Here is a 20504-nt window from a genome sequence, read left to right as displayed (position 1 = left end):
ATTAGATTTCCAAAAGGCTTTCCAATGATGTACCTCACAAAAGACCTTTACATTAGAATCAAAGCCCACGAAATGGATGGAGAACTATGTAAATAGATCAAAGACTGGCTTACTAGAAGAAAGCAGTGAGTACAGGCACACGACCGAATTTCCAGCGACTGATGGTTCAGTACCTCCTTTAGTCACGACAAAATTATGTGAGGGAACTTGAAATTACCGCGGCCACCAGACTAGTTTACTGGGCGGCCACAGATTGCATTGTGTGTAGGGAGCACTTATTTACATTCTTTACATTGCACTTGCTGGTGGTGATACTGCAATTCTGTGAGATTCTTAGCTTATTTTGCTTAAATTTATGGCTTTTAAGACATATGAGTGTCAGTCATGGTGTCAAACGTAAATACCAGTCCATATCGATCCAAGATTAAGTAGAACTGTTGAAAAAAATGGACCTTGGTGTTTCGGTGCATAAGCTGTGTGACATCTACAGTATTGGTTCATCAACTGTTTATGATATAAAGAAGCAAAGGGAGATTATACTGAAATTCTATGCAGACAGCGATTCCAAGAAGCAAATGACAATTAGAAAAACTATGAAAGATGGTAAGAGCACTGAGCACGATCGAGTGATGATGGAATGGTTTCGACAGCATCAGAGTGATGGAGTGGACTTGTCAGGAAGCATGAAAATGAACCAGGATAAGTAATTCCATAAAGAACTTAAATCACAACATGAGTGTAACTATAGTGAAGGATGGCTTCAAAGATTCAAGAAGAGTCATGGAATTTCCATGAATAAAGTGTGCTGAGAAAAGCGGTCTGTAAACCACGATGGAGCTGCTGAGTATGAGGAAGAATTTGCAAAACTCGTAGCTGACAAGCACCTCATTCCTGAGCAGGTGTATAATGCATTTCATTTATTTATTCGCTTTACATTCAATATTTGTTTAATTTAAATTTCTAGCAGCCCATGGTATACTTTAGACACGGGAGATGCATAATTAGTGGGTTAGAGGTGTGTTGATGAATTATCATTATTACGTGACCACAGTTGGTCCGGTAAAATACTTAATCCAGCAAGGCTTTGGAACCAAGAGTGCCGGAAAATCAGTGGTGTACCTGTAGTATTAAATGATGAGCCTCAGACTGGCTAGATGTAACAAGTGGTGTACCACAGGGGTTGGTCCTAGGCACAATTCTTTTCATAATATATATCAATGACCTAGAACTCGACCTCATATCTCACATCTCTAAATTTGCCAATGATACTAAACTAGGAGGTAGAGATGTAAACAAGTGGGACTGCAAAATGATTCAAAGAGATCTTAACTTACTAGCAGAATGGTCAGATAAATGGTAAATGAAGTTTAATGTAGACAAGTGTAAAGTTATACACTTCGGAGACAAGAATATATGTTACAACAACAAACTATTCAGAAACTCTCTAACTAAAATAAATGAAGAAAAGGACCTGGGAGTTGTCATAAGCAACAATCTGAAGCACACTATAGAGTGTCAAGCAGCAAGTAAAAAAAGGCAACAAAATATTAGGTTTCATAGCCAGAAAGATAGATTACAAAACATCTGAAAGAATTCTCATACTTTATAATTATCTAATAAGGCCACACCTTGAATATGCAGTCCAGTTTTAATCCCCAAACAACAAAAAAGACAGGGAAAATTAGAGCAAGTACAAAGATGCCTGACAAAATTGGTCCCAATCCTTAGAAATCTGGCAAAAGGAGAGGCTAAAATATCTTTTCCCTTAAAAAAGTAGACTTTATGGCAACTTAATCCAAGTGTTCAAAATTCTGAACAAGTTTGACATGGTAAATCATGAACATCTTTTCAAAATACATGAAAATGTGGCTACCAGGACAGATAGAATAAAACTCAAAGCTAAAAGATGTAGTATGGATGTAGGAAAAAGCATCTTTTCCTATAGGTGAGCTGAGCACTAGAATAAGTTACCATCAGATGTGGTGAATGCTAAGGCTGTAAATACCCTGAAAGTCATTTAGACAAATATTCTATAAATTCAGGTATACTGAGAAGAACACCAGAAATAAACTATATAAACGATAGCAGCAATGGGGAGAGCAGAAGGCTAATGTGCAGCAGTGGGCAGTCAGTGATAGCTTAAAAGCTGCTTAGCGGAACTACATTTCATTGTCAAGTTAAACTTTTTTTCACCAGACAACCTAGTCATGGGCCAATCAGGCCTCCTGTTTTCTGACTTTCTCATGTAAACTCATGTAAACTATCTGGAAAAAAAAAACAGAAAAGCTAAAATCTTCAAACCTTGTATAACTACCATAAAATAGTAGTAATAAAATAATACCAAAATAATGCTAACAACTGTAAAGAAGTACAAGTACAGTACAGTAATCTTTTTGTAACACTTGTCTGAAAGTGATGAAAAAGTTCAAGTATCTTAAATTACTAATGAAAACTTGTCTAAAAGTGATAAAAAAGTTAAAGCATCTTAAATTACTAATGAAAACTTGTCTAAAAGTGATGAAAAAGTTAGAGCATCTTAAATCACTTATGATACAAGAGAAGTAAATAATATATGACAATCACAATAAATTCTGGGAAGGGTAGCCAATCTATGCCATAGGCCAATTTAATGCTCCATCGGTGAAGCTGCACAGTTATCATGGATGTGAATCAATATTTGTTCATGATATGACATTCTCAAAATATCTTACAAGATGCTTCTACAAATGAAGATGAAATAAATGCTAATCTTTAAAACAAGACAGAAAGTAATCAAAAAACTAAAGTATGATGATGGAGCTTCAGTGCTAGGCCATCCTTATAACATTAACAAGTCCTACAGCTCCACCACCCTCTCATACAACCTGTACTTATCTACACTTGCCTGAGATCAACATCTTTTCATGAAGGGAAAAACTAAATTTACTGTTGAGTAAAATAGATATCAAATGACATGTGCAGTAAAATGCTATTACAGCTATTCATTTTAAATGGGAGTGCATTCCTGGAGAACAGTCTGTATATAAAATTCCTTAAAATGAATAATGGTTTCAATGGGAACAGTGGGAGTTACCTTCAAGACCCCTAAACCAAAACACTAGCTCTTCTAAACACAAAATTCAAAAAGTGTTTAATACAAACTATTTACACTATGCAATAAGAGATTTAACATCAAATAAAAAGCAAAAATCAGTTATGCATGATTCAATCTTCCACTTATGAACCAAGTAGCTGCATATCTACGATGCTTTTGAACAAATCTTATCAAAACTTAATAGTATCAATTTTTGGTTTAGGTCTTCTACCCACTAAGCCAGTATTCTTTATCTTTTTTTTTTACTACAGGATTTCTCACTCTATTATATATTTCACTCATAGCTGACATACTCTTACCTTTACCTGCATTTCTCATAACTGACAGAACACTCAAATGATGCAATGGTATCAAACCACCTAGGGTCCCTCACTACTCTCAAGCCTTCCATGTATCTCCAGTTTTGTGTCTAAAATTAATATTTCCTTACACTTCTTCATGGGAAGGCTCTTCATTATCAAAAGAACTTGGACACTTTGGGGGTATTATATCTGTGGAACACTGATGAAATCAAAGTACTATGCATATGTTCACAGCAAACAACAAACACTATGTGGTAATACATCGACCAAATATAACAAATGCAAAAGTGAAGATCTGCTAAGTAGTAAAACAGAAGTAGTTTAAATGCAAAATCACTAAAACAGTAACCACTTAAAAAGTGAGATAGCTGAGGTGTATGCATGAAAATTTACTAAACTGGAGTCTTCATTAAAATGGGTACTTGCATCCGCTAGGAGCTAAATTTCCCTCTTTTATCATGAGAGCATATCTTTATACAGAATTCCCTTATATTGGTCTTTTGTAGAACACTATACTTAAAGCAAATCATGCATATACTAATAAATTTTGAAGAAAAAAAAATATAATTAATTCAATCCATTCTGATTCTATAATCATTAAATGGAACATGCAATAAGTTTGGCACAATGTTTTATGCTAAACAGAACCTATATGGATTCTGACAAGGGTGAGGTCTTACCTATCAGGACAACCTCTAACACTGAGGTAAATTTCTTCAGTTGTTTAGGTAGTGCTCTCCTAATCACAGCAATCCCTGTAGTTTTGGTTTCCAGAATGTGCTGCCAAGGAATATTCAAGTGTATGTTCTTGACATTAGTAATTCTGGGAGCTTGGAATTCACTTATAGGCTCACCATCTTCTAAATTTTCACAATGACATGCACTTGTAATGCAGCTTGAGTCACTGTTTTCTTGCAGAATAGTTCTAAATCCTTGGTCATGACATATTTTCTTAATATTCGGTAGAAGAGTAACATCATTTTCACAGTCTGCAGCTTCATCTTGATTGTTAATAAATGAGCTGGCTGTTACCTCTGCATTTCTGGTATAACAGCTAACTGGGACATACTTACAATTTTTATCATGATCATTTATGATGTGTGGTGTTTCAGAAAAATTTTCTAATTCTTTGTCAAAATCATGGTTAAGGACTTCCCTCAGCAACTTCAACACATTCTCTCTACAGAAATCATCAGTTGAAACACCAATCCACAAGTTAACAGTTCCACATATTCTACGATTAATAATGTGAGGCTTCTCTGTGTAGATTTTCACTGCACCCCAGAACTGGTTAGGAACAGCCTCCAATGGGACCTCTTCAATAATTTCTTCCATATTAATCTAAAAATGAAATTCCTGAATTATCTATCCAAGAAAAGTACTGTCAGGAGAGGGAAAGAGAGAAGGATTGAAATGCAAAGGTAATACAACGTTATAATAACAGCATTTAATAATGTTTCTGAATTACCATAAAAAGGCATAAACAAAATTACAAGTGTTCAGCTATATTTTTGAATTAGCAGAAAAAGTACATAAACAACATTACAAAAGTGTTCAACAATCTTTTTTTAATTACAAAAAAAAAATATATTAACAAAAATTACAACTACAGTGTTCAGCAATGCTTCCGAATTACCAGTAAAATTGTGAATGGATTTAGGTGCAGGAGAGAGAGGAGGACTGGAATAAACTGGAACTTTAGAATTAATGTATGCATTTCCAATCACATGAGGAAATATAATAAGTTTATAACAAAGTGAAATTACAGGGGCAAAAGAGAAGAGGATGAAGCTGTACAAGTTAATGGGGTACACAAGCTACCAATACAGGAATGAGATCAGTGATAATATGCAGTAACTACAATAAGGGAAGAGTTTCTGAAAAGTGATCTCATGTCTCCTTCCTCTTCCCTTTCCAACAGTTTCTGTATAACCTCTGACATAATGAGAAAACCGTAAAAACTAATTAGTTCATATATGCCCAAAGAACTAAGCATAAAATCACAAAATACCACTGAGGTTCCACAGAAAAAAAATAAGACTTACTATCTTCATTCAAATTTTCTTCCTCTTTTATTTTTGTTTGCCATTTCCTACAGAAGAAAGGTAGCACCAGAACAGACAAAGAAAGGGCCTTATTCAATCACACTCCAGCTGACATGTGTAATGTGATGAAAACACATCCCCTTAGCAACATCCTGGCTCCCCCAGCTCCATTAAATACCCTAGAAAACATGTCAACCCTTGTAAAGCACACTACTCCAATGCACTCTATCCCATGCCCTACGCATGCCTTTTATCACCCACCACCTAGCATGCTCAGGCCCTGAGCAATGAAAATCATTTTCACTTCATCCTTACATTTCCAATTTGGTCTCACCTCTCTCTGAGAACACCACTTCAAACACACCTATATTTTTTTTTTTTTTTTTTTTTTTATACTTTGTCGCTGTCTCCCGCGTTTGCGAGGTAGCGCAAGGAAACAGACGAAAGAAATGGCCCAACCCTCCCCATACACATGTATATACATACGTCCACACACGCAAATATACATACCTACACAGCTTTCCATGGTTTACCCCGGACGCTTCACATGCCTTGATTCAATCCACTGCCAGCACGTCAACCCCGGTATACCACATCGCTCCAAATCACTCTATTCCTTGCCCTCCTTTCACCCTCCAGCATGTTCAGGCCCCAATCACACAAAATCTTTTTCACTCCATCTTTCCACCTCCAATTTGGTCTCCCTCTTCTCCTCGTTCCCTCCACCTCCGACACATATATTCTCTTGGTCAATCTTTCCTCACTCATTCTCTCCATGTGCCCGAACCATTTCAAAACACCCTCTTCTGCTCTCTCAACCACGCTCTTTTTATTTCCACACATCTCTCTTACCCTTACGTTACTTACTCGATCAAACCACCTCACACCACATATTGTCCTCAAACATCTCATTTCCAGCACATCCATCCTCCTGCGCACAACTCTATCCATAGCCCACGCCTCGCAACCATACAACATTGTTGGAACCACTATTCCTTCAAACATACCCATTTTTGCTTTCCGAGATAATGTTCTCGACTTCCACACATTCTTCAAGGCTCCCAGAATTTTCGCCCCCTCCCCCACCCTATGATCCACTTCCGCTTCCATGGTTCCATCCGCTGCCAGATCCACTCCCAGATATCTAAAACACTTCACTTCCTCCAGTTTTTCTCCATTCAAACTCACCTCCCAATTGACTTGACCCTCAACCCTACTGTACCTAATAACCTTGCTCTTATTCACATTTACTCTTAACTTTCTTCTTTCACACACTTTACCAAACTCAGTCACCAGCTTCTGCAGTTTCTCACATGAATCAGCCACCAGCGCTGTATCATCAGCGAACAACAACTGACTCACTTCCCAAGCTCTCTCATCCCCAACAGACTTCATACTTGCCTCTCTTTCCAAGACTCTTGCATTCACCTCCCTAACAACCCCATCCATAAACAAATTAAACAACCATGGAGACATCACACACCCCTGCCGCAAACCTACATTCACTGAGAACCAATCACTTTCCTCTCTTCCTACACGTACACATGCCTTACATCCTCGATAAAAACTTTTCACTGCTTCTAACAACTTGCCTCCCACACCATATATTCTTAATACCTTCCACAGAGCATCTCTATCAACTCTATCATATGCCTTCTCCAGATCCATAAATGCTACATACAAATCCATTTGCTTTTCTAAGTATTTCTCACATACATTCTTCAAAGCAAACACCTGATCCACACATCCTCTACCACTTCCGAAACCACACTGCTCTTCCCCAAATATATGTATATATATATATATCTTCTTTCTCAACCTTTCCCCACTCATTTTCCCCACATGTCCACACCATTTCAGCATAACCTCTACAGCTCTCTCAGTCATACTCTTCTTGCTACCAAATCTCTTATCCTCTCATTATTTACTCAATAAACTCTCCTAGCAACACACATTGTACTTAAACATTTTATTTCCAATACAACCATCCTCTTCCATACATTCTCATCTATAGCCCATATCTTGCATCCATACAACATTGTTGGGACTATCTTACCTTTAAACATAACCATTTTCGCCCTCCCAGAAAACGACCGCTTTTTCTACACATTCCTCAATGCTTCCAGAACCTTCCATGGTTCCACTTCCTAACATGTCCACTCCTAGGTATCTAAAACACTTCACTTCCCCCAGTTTTTCTCCATTCAAACTTACACCCTGCCTAACCAGTCTCTTTGCAGTATTAAACCTAATAACCTTACTTTTATTCATATTTACTCACAACTCTCCTTTCACACATACTCCTAAACTCAAGACAGCAACTTCCAATCTGCCACCAGTGCCGACATCAGCAAATAAAAGCTGACTCACTTCCCAGGTCCTCTCACAGATGCTACGCCTGCCCCTCTTTCCAAAACCCTTACATTTTACCTCCCTCACCATCCCATCCACAAACACATTAAACAACCAAGGTAGCATCCCGCTATCCTCATGCAGACCCACCTGTACCTGGAACCACTCACCCCTCTCTCTACTTACTCATACACAGGGTTTATTTTCTTGATAAAAACACCTCACTGCTTCAAAGAGCTTTCCTCCAATACTATATATTCACGACAGCTTCCAAAATGCACCTCTATCAATCCTATCATTTGCTTTCTTCATATCCATAAATGCTACATACATACCCTCCAGTTTCTCAAAGAAAACACCAGATCCACATACCCTCAAGTCACTCCTGAAACCACACTGCTTACACCCAATCTGACACTCTGTGTGTACTTCATACAAAGGCACTATATATGCAGTCTTCTAATTCTCAGGAACCTCACCATGATCCATACTTACAACGACTATCCTAGCTAACCAATCAACAACACAGTCACCTCCCCTCTTGAAAAATCAACTGCAATACCATCCATGCCAAATACCTTGTCATGTTTCATCTTTCACAAGGCTACCACCCTTTGTCTTCATCAAACCAATTGCCATACCCTTCCTGGCCCAAACATCCTATATCTGCCATCATATCATAAAACACACTCAAGTCTTTCAAATACTCACTCCATCTCCTCTTTGCCTCATTACCACATCATTTGCTCCCCTTCACTGAAGTTCCCATTTATTTTCACTTTTCTCACATTATCAACCTCCTCCTAAAACATCTTACTCTCTCTCGACTTTGCTGATACTCTCTCATCCCAACTCTCAATTGCCCTCTTTTCCATCCCCTGCATCTGCCAATCACTCACACTCCTTCCCTGCATATACCGCCCATACACATCTCTTTTCTTCTTCACTAGCAGCTTTATTTCATCAACCCACCACTCACAACCGTTTCTCACCAGATCCATAAATGTTACATACAAATCTATCTGTTTTTCTAAGTATTTCTTACATACATTCTTCAAAGCAAACACCTGATCCACATATCCTCTACCCCTTCTGAAACCACACTGCTCCTCCTCAATCTGACGCTCTGTACATGCCTTGGCCCTCTCAATCAATACCCTTCCATATAATTTTCCAGGAATACTCAACAAAGTTATAGCTCTGTAATGTGAACACTCACCTTTATCCCCTTTGCCTTTATAGATGGGACTATACATGCATTCCGACAATCCTCAGGCACTTCACTATGAACCATGCATATATCAAATATCCTCACCAACCAGTCAACAACAAGTCATCCCCTTTTTCAATAAATTCCATTGCAATACCATCCAAACCCACCGCCTTGCTGGCTTTCACCTGCAACACTTTCACTACCTCTTCCCTATTTACCAAAGCATACTCCCTGACCCTCTCACTTCACACACCACCTCGACCAAAACACCCTATATCTCCCACACTATCATCAAATACATTCAACAAACCTTCAAAATACTCACACCATCTCCTTCTCACTTCACCACTACTTGTTATTACCTCCCCATTTGCCCCCTTCACCGATGTTCCCATTTGTTCTCTTGTCTTACACACTTTATTTACCTCCTTCCCAAACATCTTTTTATTCTCCCTAAAGTTTGATGATACTCTCTCACCCCAACTCTCATTTGCCTTCTTCACCTCTTGCACCTTTCTCTTGACCTCTTACCTCTTTCTTTTATACATCTCCCAGTCAGTTGCAATATTTCCCTGCAAAAATCGTCCAAATGCCTCTTTCACTAAAATATCTTACTGAATTTTTTGATAAACCCATCTGGGACTCCGTTGAACTTCTAGGGCTTGGTTCTTTACAGGTTAAAGTAATACTGTTTGTTCAATCATCAGTAATATACTGCTGAAACATACTGTACCTCTTTCTTCAACATCCTATTTGTTTTAAAGTTTTTTCATTCATGATTGCCATTTCCAGTGTTAGTGAGATAGTGCCAAGAGCAGATGAAGAAAGGCCACATCTGCTCACATCTACTCTTTAGCTGTCATGTATAATGCACAGAAACCACAGCTCCCTAACCACAACCAGGCCCCACACACCTTTCTATGGTTTACTCCAGATGCTTCAAAAGCCCTGGTGCAGTCCAATGACAGCACATCAACCATGCATACCACATCATTCTATTTCACTCTATCTTGTACATGCCTTTCACCCTCCTGCATGTTTTGGCCCCAATCACTCAAAATCTTTTTCACTCCATCTTTCCATCTCCAATTTGGTCTCCCTATTCTTGTTCTTTCCACTCCTGACACACATCCTCTTTGTCAAACCACCACACACCATAAATTGTTCTCAAACACTTCACTTCCAACACATGCACCCTCTGCCATACAGTCCCAATCTACAGCCCATCATATGTGACATGTCAAGTGGAATACAAGTAAATAAGATCTTTTTAACAAGCCTATTATAAGATATAAGCTGAATTTTCCTATAAGACCATATCATGATACATATTTAATTTTTTATTAAATCTCTCTCAATTTTCAATCAATTTTTTCTTAGTTCTTAAATGATTTTGATTACTTCCCTTTCAGTTTCAAGCTCTCTTTCATATTCAGTGTACCCCTGAGTATCTAACAAGGAAAGGCTTAGATTACCTGTTTCAGTGTTCCTTATGAGTTCAACCTTTACTGGAGTTTTGAGTACTGGAAAGAGAGAAATATATGTTAAAGCACCTATATCACTCCATCTTTTTTTTTTGCATACAGCAAAGATTACATAATAATCAAATTCATAAATTACTTCAAAACATCACTTGAACATTTACCCACATGATTTATGAAAAATTCCATATAGTAGACTGAATACACACACAAATATCCTCATGGACTCATGATAAAAGCGACCAATCATCTAAACAAAAGAGATGCATAAGTAGAGTGTGTTCTTGAGCTGCCACAAAACCTTTGACTCTGTTCCCTCCATGAGGTTGATCAAGAAACTGAAGTTAAGCACAGGCTTTAGGACTTTTGCAGATATTAACCATGACTTATTCACCCTGGTTCCTTGCAACACCTCCTGTGAGAATTTTCCATCTGTGGATTACGAACCTGTGTCATTAGGTAAATTTGGGCTTTGTGCTAGACTACACGTGAGAAGGTGGCCTCCATCTTGGCCTTCCTTAGAACCTTTCATTGAAGGGAATAAGAAGAGTAAGAGTCTCTGGCACTTTTCTTCTACCTTCAAAAGAGTTGAACTTCAGTGAATGTCCAAATCACCATTTGGGGTAGTTTTTGCTTTACAGTTTAGTCTTTCAAGTGTTTTTCTCTAAGTCCTTCTCCTTCATGTGAGTATGCTCTCATGCTTGTGGGCCAGACTGCTAAAGAGTGGAATGTGTTTTGAAGACTGAGAAACCTTTTCTCTCCAAGGCAGTGTCCTACAAGAATTTTTTCCTGTATTTCTTTGTCTACCCTCCATTCCCTTCCTTTTACTTCAAAAAGCTTTCTCTGTATCAAATGTGACCACAATGGACTCGCACCCACAATCTGCAAATTTTGAGCTCGTGAAAGGTTGGCAATGAGTGGGTCAATGACATTAGCCTGGTGGACTTCAATGCTTGGCTGCTGGTGGAACCAGGAAACATGAAAACAGCTGTGTTCATACTATCACCCTCATGCACCATGAAACAACAACTGCATCAATGTCTAGTCTCGTCCAATCTGCACCTGACACAAGTTACATCACAAAAAAAAAATCATTCTGGCTTTTGGAAGTATCATTCCTTGAAGCCTGCTCTCTCATGATAATCTAACTCTACTGAGATACACGGCAACCAGATGAAGTGTGCATGTGCATTATAAGTGCATCAGTTACCTCCAAGCAGCCATGCTGCATGCTAGCTCTTTAAAATTTTCTCTAGTCCCTCTCACACACTTCTGCTCTCCACTGAGCAGTAACATTTACGTGTAAAACTGTTTCCATTGTGTTTTATAAAGGTGTTTTCTATGATATCTCATTAGTTCAAGCTTGTAACAACTATTTGAGTGTGAAATGCTGCTGTGTTTCAGAACAAATGCTCCACTGTGCATATGATAAATGTCTCATCCCTCTCCAAAAGTAATCCAAAGTATTGTGAAGTGTTATCAAAAAAAGTGTGTTGTTATATGCTGGAATATTAAAGCTCTTATAACATAACCCACCACATTTGTTCAATCTCATTACAATGACCTCCTACATGCATGCTCATGGCTTGCGTCTGGTCACTGCTTTAGAAGTTTAGATGATCACAAACAACTATGCCAGTACAGCATGAATTCAACATAGAGTTTGATGGAAGCAATTATATACCAAAGTCTGTTTTGTTGGATTCTGGTTGTTCTTCCCAAAGGCACAATGATATTGCAGGGCAGACAAGAAGCACCCTTGCAACATGACTTCCCTTCTACTGCCACTTCTACCCAGCCAGAGCTAAATAGCGCTCAGCAAATATAATAGGTGCAACCATCTACTCCTCTCCACACTACCACCCCTACCCAACCAACCACACCCTGTACAACTCCCTTAACCACATCCTGGACAACTTCCTCAAATATATAACATACCAAAAAGTAAGACTGTTAAGACTGTTATAAAATATATATTTATTGTATCTGTATAATGCTTTTAAGATTACACAGTTGTATAATTCCATTACGTAATATAACAGCACACGTTGTGAGGATGGATTTTTTAACACTGCTTACAGACAAATCATACATGGTAGCAAAATTCAAAAACCACCATAACATACCCAGACACTTATATTAACCAACAGAATTATAAAAAATGAAGAAAAACAAAAGTATTGGCAAAAACTAAAAAGATAATGAACAATTTTGAAGGTTTGTTAATATTCTATTTTTCTATTCATTAGCCTTACTATAACTCATATTCAATTTCCAATTTCACCAATGTAAAGCTCAGATATTCACTCTTTTGTTATACAGAGCTCACTATGCTCCACCTGTTTTATTCTGGAAGACTTGAGTTGACTGCACTGAAAACTAAAACACATGACATCGTCACATAGTCTTTTTTTATTTTGTGGTTTTATGTGAGAGAGTATCAATCTTACATTATCAAAGAATGTACATTATTTCAAATGAAAAAATGAATCGGTTAGAGGAAAATCCATCCAATTACCAAAAATATAGTGCAGCTCTTCCTGACCTAAAGGTCATAATGAACCTAATGTGTGGAGGGGATAATGTTATTAGAAAGGCAATGTGCAAAGGGGTTGGGTGGTTTACTAAGGATGAGTGAAGGCTAGTGCTTTCTCAATGGAAAATGAGGGTTAGAAAGAATATATTCCAAGAAATATCTTCCTTAAAATATATTCTTGCTTGCAGGAAACCATGATGGAGAGACATTGTTTTTCACTCATCTAAACCCGATCTTATTTACATATTTCAAGAATTTTATGAATCATTCTGTCATGCCATACCTTGTGAAAATGAGGCTTGATTACAAAACACTGATAGATCAACAGCACAATGCCCACTTTATTCCTAACAAACAAAATAAGGACTTTAATATGGTATCATAATGATATCTACAAGTTAGTAATTCACAGATCACAAAAAACACGTTTAAAAATGAGATTTTACGATAACCTAGTTATTTAGTCCACAACTCTGAATATCTTACCTTATCAACAATCCACTTCCCATCTTCTACAGCTCTATTAATTATCTGAGATATACGTTCTGGGTCTGTCTCATCACTATGCTGATTAAAACCCTGTTAAAGAAAATTCAATAAAGTCATGCTTAATGAAAAACTATATGAATGACATAATACAATAAGTACTTGTAAAAATTTGAAGTAATCAATGTTCCACTTTCGTCTTTTACCATGGCACTAAACAGCTGCCAATCTTTGGTGTTGGACAGCTTAGTTACTGTCTTAACACTACTCAGTCCTGCTTCACTCTCCAATACCTTCATCTCTATGTGTATTCACTGTTGAACAGATCTACTCATTAACAATTAATGCAGGTCTAGTCACACAAAATTCATAGGTGGTAAAGATCTGAATAGAAGGTTTAATAACATAATAAAAAACATAAAAGAGTATATATGATTTATATCAGGCTGATGTGGGCTCTCAAAATAACTGGAAAAATTATTTTTGAGATAATACAATTTATGATTTTATGAAATTCTACCAATTACAGACATACTGTAAAAGAAAACTCTCCTCAAGCTTTTTCTATTTCATGTGCAAGTCAATAACCAAAAAGGGAGGAGGTTGGGGTTCAAAGGAAAGCTCATCACAATCGGGATCTGGCTTGCAATCTACAATTGTGTACCTCTAATCTGGACTACAGCTTCACTGTTTTTTTCAGTTTCTACGTACTATTACAAAAATAGATTGTAAACTATTTATATGTATCCCTCTCTTCAGTTGGGAATCCTATGTGTACTCAGGGGCAACTAAAGTGAGGGAGAGGCACAAAAATTGGTGATCGTATATTTTTTAATTTCATTTTTTTTTTTTTTTGTCGCTGTCTACCGCGTTAGCGAGGTAGCACAAGGAAACAGGAAATAGACAAAACAATGGCCCAACCCACCCACATACACATGTATATATATACATGTCCACACACACAAATATACATACCTATACATCTCAACATATACATATATATACACACAGAGACATATATATATATACACATGTACATAATTCATACTGTCTACCTTTATTCATTCCCATCGCCACCCCACCACACATGAAATAACAAACCCCTCCCCCCACATGTGCACCAGGTAGTGCTAGGAAAAGACAATAAAGGCCACATTTGTTCACACTCAGTCTCTAGCTGTCATGTATAATGCAGTAGAGGATGTGTGGATCAGGTGTTTGCTTTGAAAAATGGAGGTGAGAAATACTTAGAAAAACATATGGATTTGTATGTAGCATTTATGGATCTGGAGAAGGCATATGATAGAGTTGATAGAGATACTCTGTGGAAGGTATTAAGAGTACATGGTGTGGGAGGTAAGTTGCTAGAAGCAGTGAAAGGTTTTTATCGAGGATGTAAAGCATGTGTACGAGTAGGAAGAGAGGAAAGTGATTGGTTCTCAGTGAATGTCAGTTTGCGGAAGGGGTGTGTGTTGTCTCCATGGGTGTTTAATTTGTTTATGGATGGGGTTGTTAGGGAGGTGAATGCAAGAGTTATGGAGAAAGGGGCAAGTATGCAGTCTGTTGGGGATGAGAGGGCTTGGGAAAAGAGTCAGTTGTTATTCGCTGATGATACAGCACTGGTGGCTGATTCAGGTGAGAAACTGCAGAAGTTGGTGACTGAGTGTGGCAAAATGTGCGAAAGAAGAAAGCTCAGAGTAAATGTGAATAAGAGCAAGGTTATTAGGTACAGTAGGGATGAGCGACAAGTCAATTGGGAGGTAAGTTTGAATGGAGAAAAACTGGAGGAAGTGAAGTGTTTTAAATATCTGAGAATGGATTTGGCAGCAGATCGAACCATGGAAGCGGAAGGGAGTCACAGAGTGGGGGAGGGAGCGAAGGTTCTGAGAGTGTTGAAGAATGTGTGGAAGGGCAGAACATTATCGCAGAGAGCAAAAATGGGCATGTTTGAAGGAATAGTGGTTCCAGCAATGTTATATGGTTGTGAGGCATGGGTTGTGATAGGGTTGTGCAGAGGAGGGTGGATGTGTTGGAAATGAGATGTTTGAGGACAATATGTGGTGTGAGGTGGTTTGATCGAGTAAGTAATGACAGGGTAAGAGAGATGTGTGGTAATAAAGTGTGGTTGAGAGAGCAGAAGGTGTATTGAAATGGTTTGGTCACATGGAGAGAATGAGTGAGGAAAGATTGACGAAGAGGATATATGTGTCAGAGGTGGAGGGAACAAGAAGTGGGAGACCAAATTGGAGGTGGAAGGATAAGTAAAAAAGATTTTGAGCGATCAGGGCCTGAACATACAGGAGGGTGAAAGGCATGCAAGGAATACAGTGAATTGGAATGATGTGGTACACTGGGGTCAACGTGCTGTCAATGGATTGAACCAGGGCATGTGAAGCCATGGAAAGTTTTGTGGGAGTGGATCTGGCAGCGGATGGAACCATGGAAGCGGAAGTGGATCATAGGGTGGGGGAGGGGGCGAAAATTCTGGGGGCCTTGAAGAATGTGTGGAAGTCGAGAACATTACCTCGGAAAGCAAAAATGGGTATGTTTGAAGGAATAGTGGTTCCAACAATGTTGTATGGTTGCGAGGCGTGGGCTATGGATAGAGTTGTGCGCAGGAGGATGGATGTGCTGGAAATGAGATGTTTGAGGACAATGTGTGGTGTGAGGTGGTTTGATCGAGTGAGTAACGTAAGGGTAAGAGAGATGTGTGGAAATAAAAAGAGCGTGGTTGAGAGAGCAGAAGAGGGTGTTTTGAAGTGGTTTGGGCACATGGAGAGGATGAGTGAGGAAAGATTGACCAAGAGGATATATGTGTCGGAGGTGGAGGGAACGAGGAGAAGAGGGAGACCAAATTGGAGGTGGAAAGATGGAGTGAAAAAGATTTTGTGTGATCGGGGCCTGAACATGCAGGAGGGTGAAAGGAGGGCAAGGAATAGAGTGAATTGGAGCGATGTGGTATACCGGGGTTGACGTGCTGTCAGTGGATTGAATCAAGGCATGTGAAGCGTCTGGGGTAAACCATGGAAAGCTGTGTAGGTATGTATATTTGCGTGTGTGGACGTATGTACATACATGTGTATGGGGGGGGGGGTTGGGCCATTTCTTTCGTCTGTTTCCTTGCGCTACCTCGCAAACGCGGGAGACAGCGACAAAGTATAAAATAGAAAAAAAAAAAAATATGTATTATATTATATCTTTTATTATACTTAATCGCTGTTTCCCACGTCAGCGAGGTAGCCCAAGGAAACAGACGAAGAATGGCCTAACCATTCAAATGCACATATATATATATATATACATAAACACCCATACACACACATATACATACATATACATTTCAATGTATATATACATATACATACACACATATACATATATACACATGTACATATTCATACTTGGTGCCTTCATCCATTCCCGTCGTCACCCTGGCACACAAGAAACAGCACCCCTCCCCAGCGAGGTAGCACCAGGAACACAGACAAAAAGGCCAAGTTCATTCAAACTCAGTCTCTAGCAGTCATGTGTAATGCAACAAAATCACACCTCCCTATCCAAGTTCAGGCCCCACAGATCTTTCCATAGTTTACCCTAGACATTTCACATGCCCTCGAATCCATTGACAGTATGTTGACCCTGGTATACCGAATCATTCCAATTCACTTGCACACCGTTCATCTTCCTGTATGCTCAAGCCCTGATTACTCAAAATCTTTTTCAATCCATCCTTCCACCTCCAATTTGGTCTCCCACTTCTTGTTCCCTCCACCTCAGACAAATAAGTCCTCTTTCTCAATCTATCCTCACTCATTCTTTCCATATGCCCAAACCATTTCAACACACCCACTTCTGCTCTCTCAACCACACTTTTCATTTCCACACATCTCTCTTACCTTTCCATTACTTCATCAAACCACCTTACACCACATATTGTCCTCAAACATTTCATTTCCAACACATCCACCCTCCTCTGTACAACCCCCAGCCCATGCTTTGCAACCATATAACTTTTTGGAACTACTATTCCTTCAAACAAACCCATCTTTGCTCTCTGAGACAACATTCTCTCTTTCCACGCATTCTTCATTGCTCCCAGAACCTTCACCCCCCTCCCCCACCCTGTGACTCACTTCCACTTCCATGGTTCCATTCCCTGCTAAATCCACTCCCAGATATCTAAAACACTTCACTTCCTCCAATTTTCCTCCACTCAAACTTCATCCCAATTTCCTTGTCTCTCAATCCCACTGAACCTAATAATCTTCCTGAGAAATTATATGGGAGGGTTTCGACTGAGAGGATGAAGGCATGGTGCCTGTAGTGCATGATTCAGAGCATTATATTCTGACCAATATAAAATTAAATGGCAGTAGTATACTTCGGTAAATATGAGGCAGGTAATATATGTAGGTAGTGGTTGGTATGCAGCCAAAGACAGGGAGGTACATTACCAGTACACCTGCCTGGGTATCGACAGAGTCAGACGGCTGCATTGAGAGCCAGCACTTCATTGGTTGTCATGTTGCACTCCTTTAACCCAGATAGCTGTCTCTTTTTTTTTCTACCAAACTCATAAGCGGGCTGCCGGCATTCTGTCCACAAACATACAACCTCCCCTTGTCACACATAACACTTGACAAACACTTAATTCACACAGCTCATTCTTCCTAACTAGATTTCTCAGCAGTAATCGCTATGTGCTAGCCCTGCCTTTTGATAAAATGGTAGAAGCAATAAACAGAAGCAATAGGTAAGAACATTAAGAAGTGGGAGCATTAGAAGGAAACATTAAATATAAGTAGTGTGTAACAACACTAGGAGTATTAGATAGCAGTAATAAGTTGGAGTATTTAGTTAACACATAAGGTAACAGTAGTTGGTGGAAACATTAGGTAGAAGCCTCTGAAAAAACTGCGCCCTCTGCCATTGGCCAATCAAGGGCGAGTCGCTTAAGGCTAAGCAGCAGCACCGGAGTTCACCGGTTATGGGGACCCTTTTGCCGTGGCCGCCTCCTCGTGGAAGTTCCCATCAGGAACAGGCGTCAGAGATCAGATTGACAGATAATAGTCTAACTTTTCAAAAAGTATGCAAAACCAATGAAGAGCCCACCAAACCTCCCTAATAATATAGGTTGATCTTAATTTTCAATAATTTTGAGTGAATACATCAGTCACACTCACAAAAATGTACTAGTAAGGCACCCGATGTAAACAAACAGATGATAGCATGATCCCAAACAAATATCAACAACAATGTTGTTACACTTCTATCATTTCAGAACATCCCCCTCACCACTATAGCCCTATCGCACACAAAATGTCTCAGAATCCAAAAGGTTATTATAGATGCCGAACTAATCTGACTAATCACAGCAACGTGTTATACCGCCCGTGCCGCCAATTAGACATCTGTCGGCAAACTAACCACTCTAAACGTAGGTATGTGACCAGCAGTTACGAATTACACTCTGATCCAAGTCTGGCTGACTTACCTGTCGTATGTTATGCCGGTAATAAGCCTGGGATTCTTTGGGCAGCTTCTTGCACTCCCTCATAAGATGTTTATAAAGTTGCTTGGACGTCTCGATCGTGGAAGGGGCTCGCAAAACACAACCTGTTCCCACCATTCTTTTTTTTTTCTTCCAATAGACGAAATGATATTCACGTTATATCCCAATGGCATTTACAGCCAGACTTTCTAATTAAGTGCTACAGAATGATCACACTTGCCCAGAATGGTATGAATATGGTTTTCCAACCGCCACTCCATTTCTTTCCTCCACTCTGTTTACACTGGAAATGTGATCTAATGTAATCCGGATTCTGTAAATGTGATCTAAGGTAATCCGGATTCTGGATTCTCGTATACATATGGAGATATTTTTAGTTTTTTTTTAAAGTTTCGATTTACTTATCTTCTTTTTTTCCTTTTCACCTAATTTTGTACATTATGGTCAGATTTTAAAGGCAGTTTTTCCCTTTATACTCAGTTTTTCCGCAAATTCAATCACTTTCCAAGCTTTTTTACTTTGCTTTTCCCCATCTCATTTTCATGTCTCCTATTCCTTCATTTGTCATATTATCAGATTGTCCTACTAGAGATATCATTTTTTTTTTGTCGCCATCATTCACAAGTAACATAACAAATAAATCCACCACGACATGATTAAACCCCCCCCCCCCCCAACACCCTCGCCACGAACGACCCACCACCAAAAAAAGCCTTTCAGTAACAAATTCCTTGACAGAATTAGCCATGGCGAATCTTTAACACACCTGTCGTATTTATCCATTAATCTGTTCCTTTTTTTCTCTCTCTTTATACTCGTAATCAAAGTAAATCATTGCCATTTTCGACCACGGTGCATTGCTAGTACTTAGTCCTTTCACAATTCTTGGCCCTATTTCCCTTCGTTTGTGTATTTTACTGCTTCCAACGCGTTTACAACATTTCCTGAAATTTGAAGTGTATCCATTTATATATTTTTTTTGGTTATGCAATTTATTCAATTTAGGCCGAGGAAAATAGTTGAGGACTCTGCAATTCAAATAGACTATTTCCTTTAAAGATAAGTCGGAAGGCTATAGAGACAAGGCTGTCCTAGGATCAGGGACTGAGCTCTTTTATCAAATCCTTTATAAATCTCATTTAATCCAATTTCAACTTTGTGACAACCTCGCCCTCACTTGGTCACCGCTACATAAAATATTACACAAGCAGTTTGCTGTCGTAATTTGGGATGTTCTTCCTAGTAAGAGAGAGAGAATCACCGCCGGGGCCCCTTATGTCCAAAGTCTAACTGGTACTGTTGTACCTGCTTACAGTGGCAGCATATCTTCTAATTTCCCCTATCTCTTGACCTTTTTTATTATTATCGCCTGGTATCTACAATGATTCTTTGATATTAAAGACAACTCTGTTCCTATTCTTTTTACTTATAGGCGACCCATTCTCCATCACTGTTGTAAATACATCAATTATTTCTATATCTT

The 20504-nt window shown here is 38.9% G+C and overlaps 1 protein-coding gene across 3 annotated transcripts in view; it reads right to left on the bottom strand.

Moving 5' to 3' along the window:
- Nucleotides 1-19143, bottom strand: part of LOC139757018 (probable tRNA (uracil-O(2)-)-methyltransferase) — a 65812-nt gene extending 46669 nt beyond the window's left edge. For 2 of the 3 annotated variants that reach the window (XM_071676981.1, XM_071676983.1), the window contains exons 1-3: nucleotides 13510-13600; nucleotides 10482-10529; nucleotides 4077-4737 (exon numbers count right to left, since the gene is read on the bottom strand). In XM_071676981.1, coding sequence (XP_071533082.1) covers nucleotides 4077-4731 — 655 coding nt within the window. In that variant the 5' untranslated portion in view covers nucleotides 4732-4737; nucleotides 10482-10529; nucleotides 13510-13600. Of the gene's footprint in view, nucleotides 1-4076; nucleotides 4738-10481; nucleotides 10530-13509; nucleotides 13601-19003 lie in introns of those variants that run through there. The other variant, XM_071676982.1, reaches the window with a different exon arrangement.
- Nucleotides 19144-20504: the final 1361 nt, after the last annotated feature.

This window comes from Panulirus ornatus, chromosome 24 (genome assembly GCF_036320965.1).
Source record: "Panulirus ornatus isolate Po-2019 chromosome 24, ASM3632096v1, whole genome shotgun sequence".
Classification (NCBI taxonomy): domain Eukaryota; kingdom Metazoa; phylum Arthropoda; class Malacostraca; order Decapoda; family Palinuridae; genus Panulirus; species Panulirus ornatus.
This window is presented reverse-complemented; position numbering and strand designations above follow the sequence as displayed.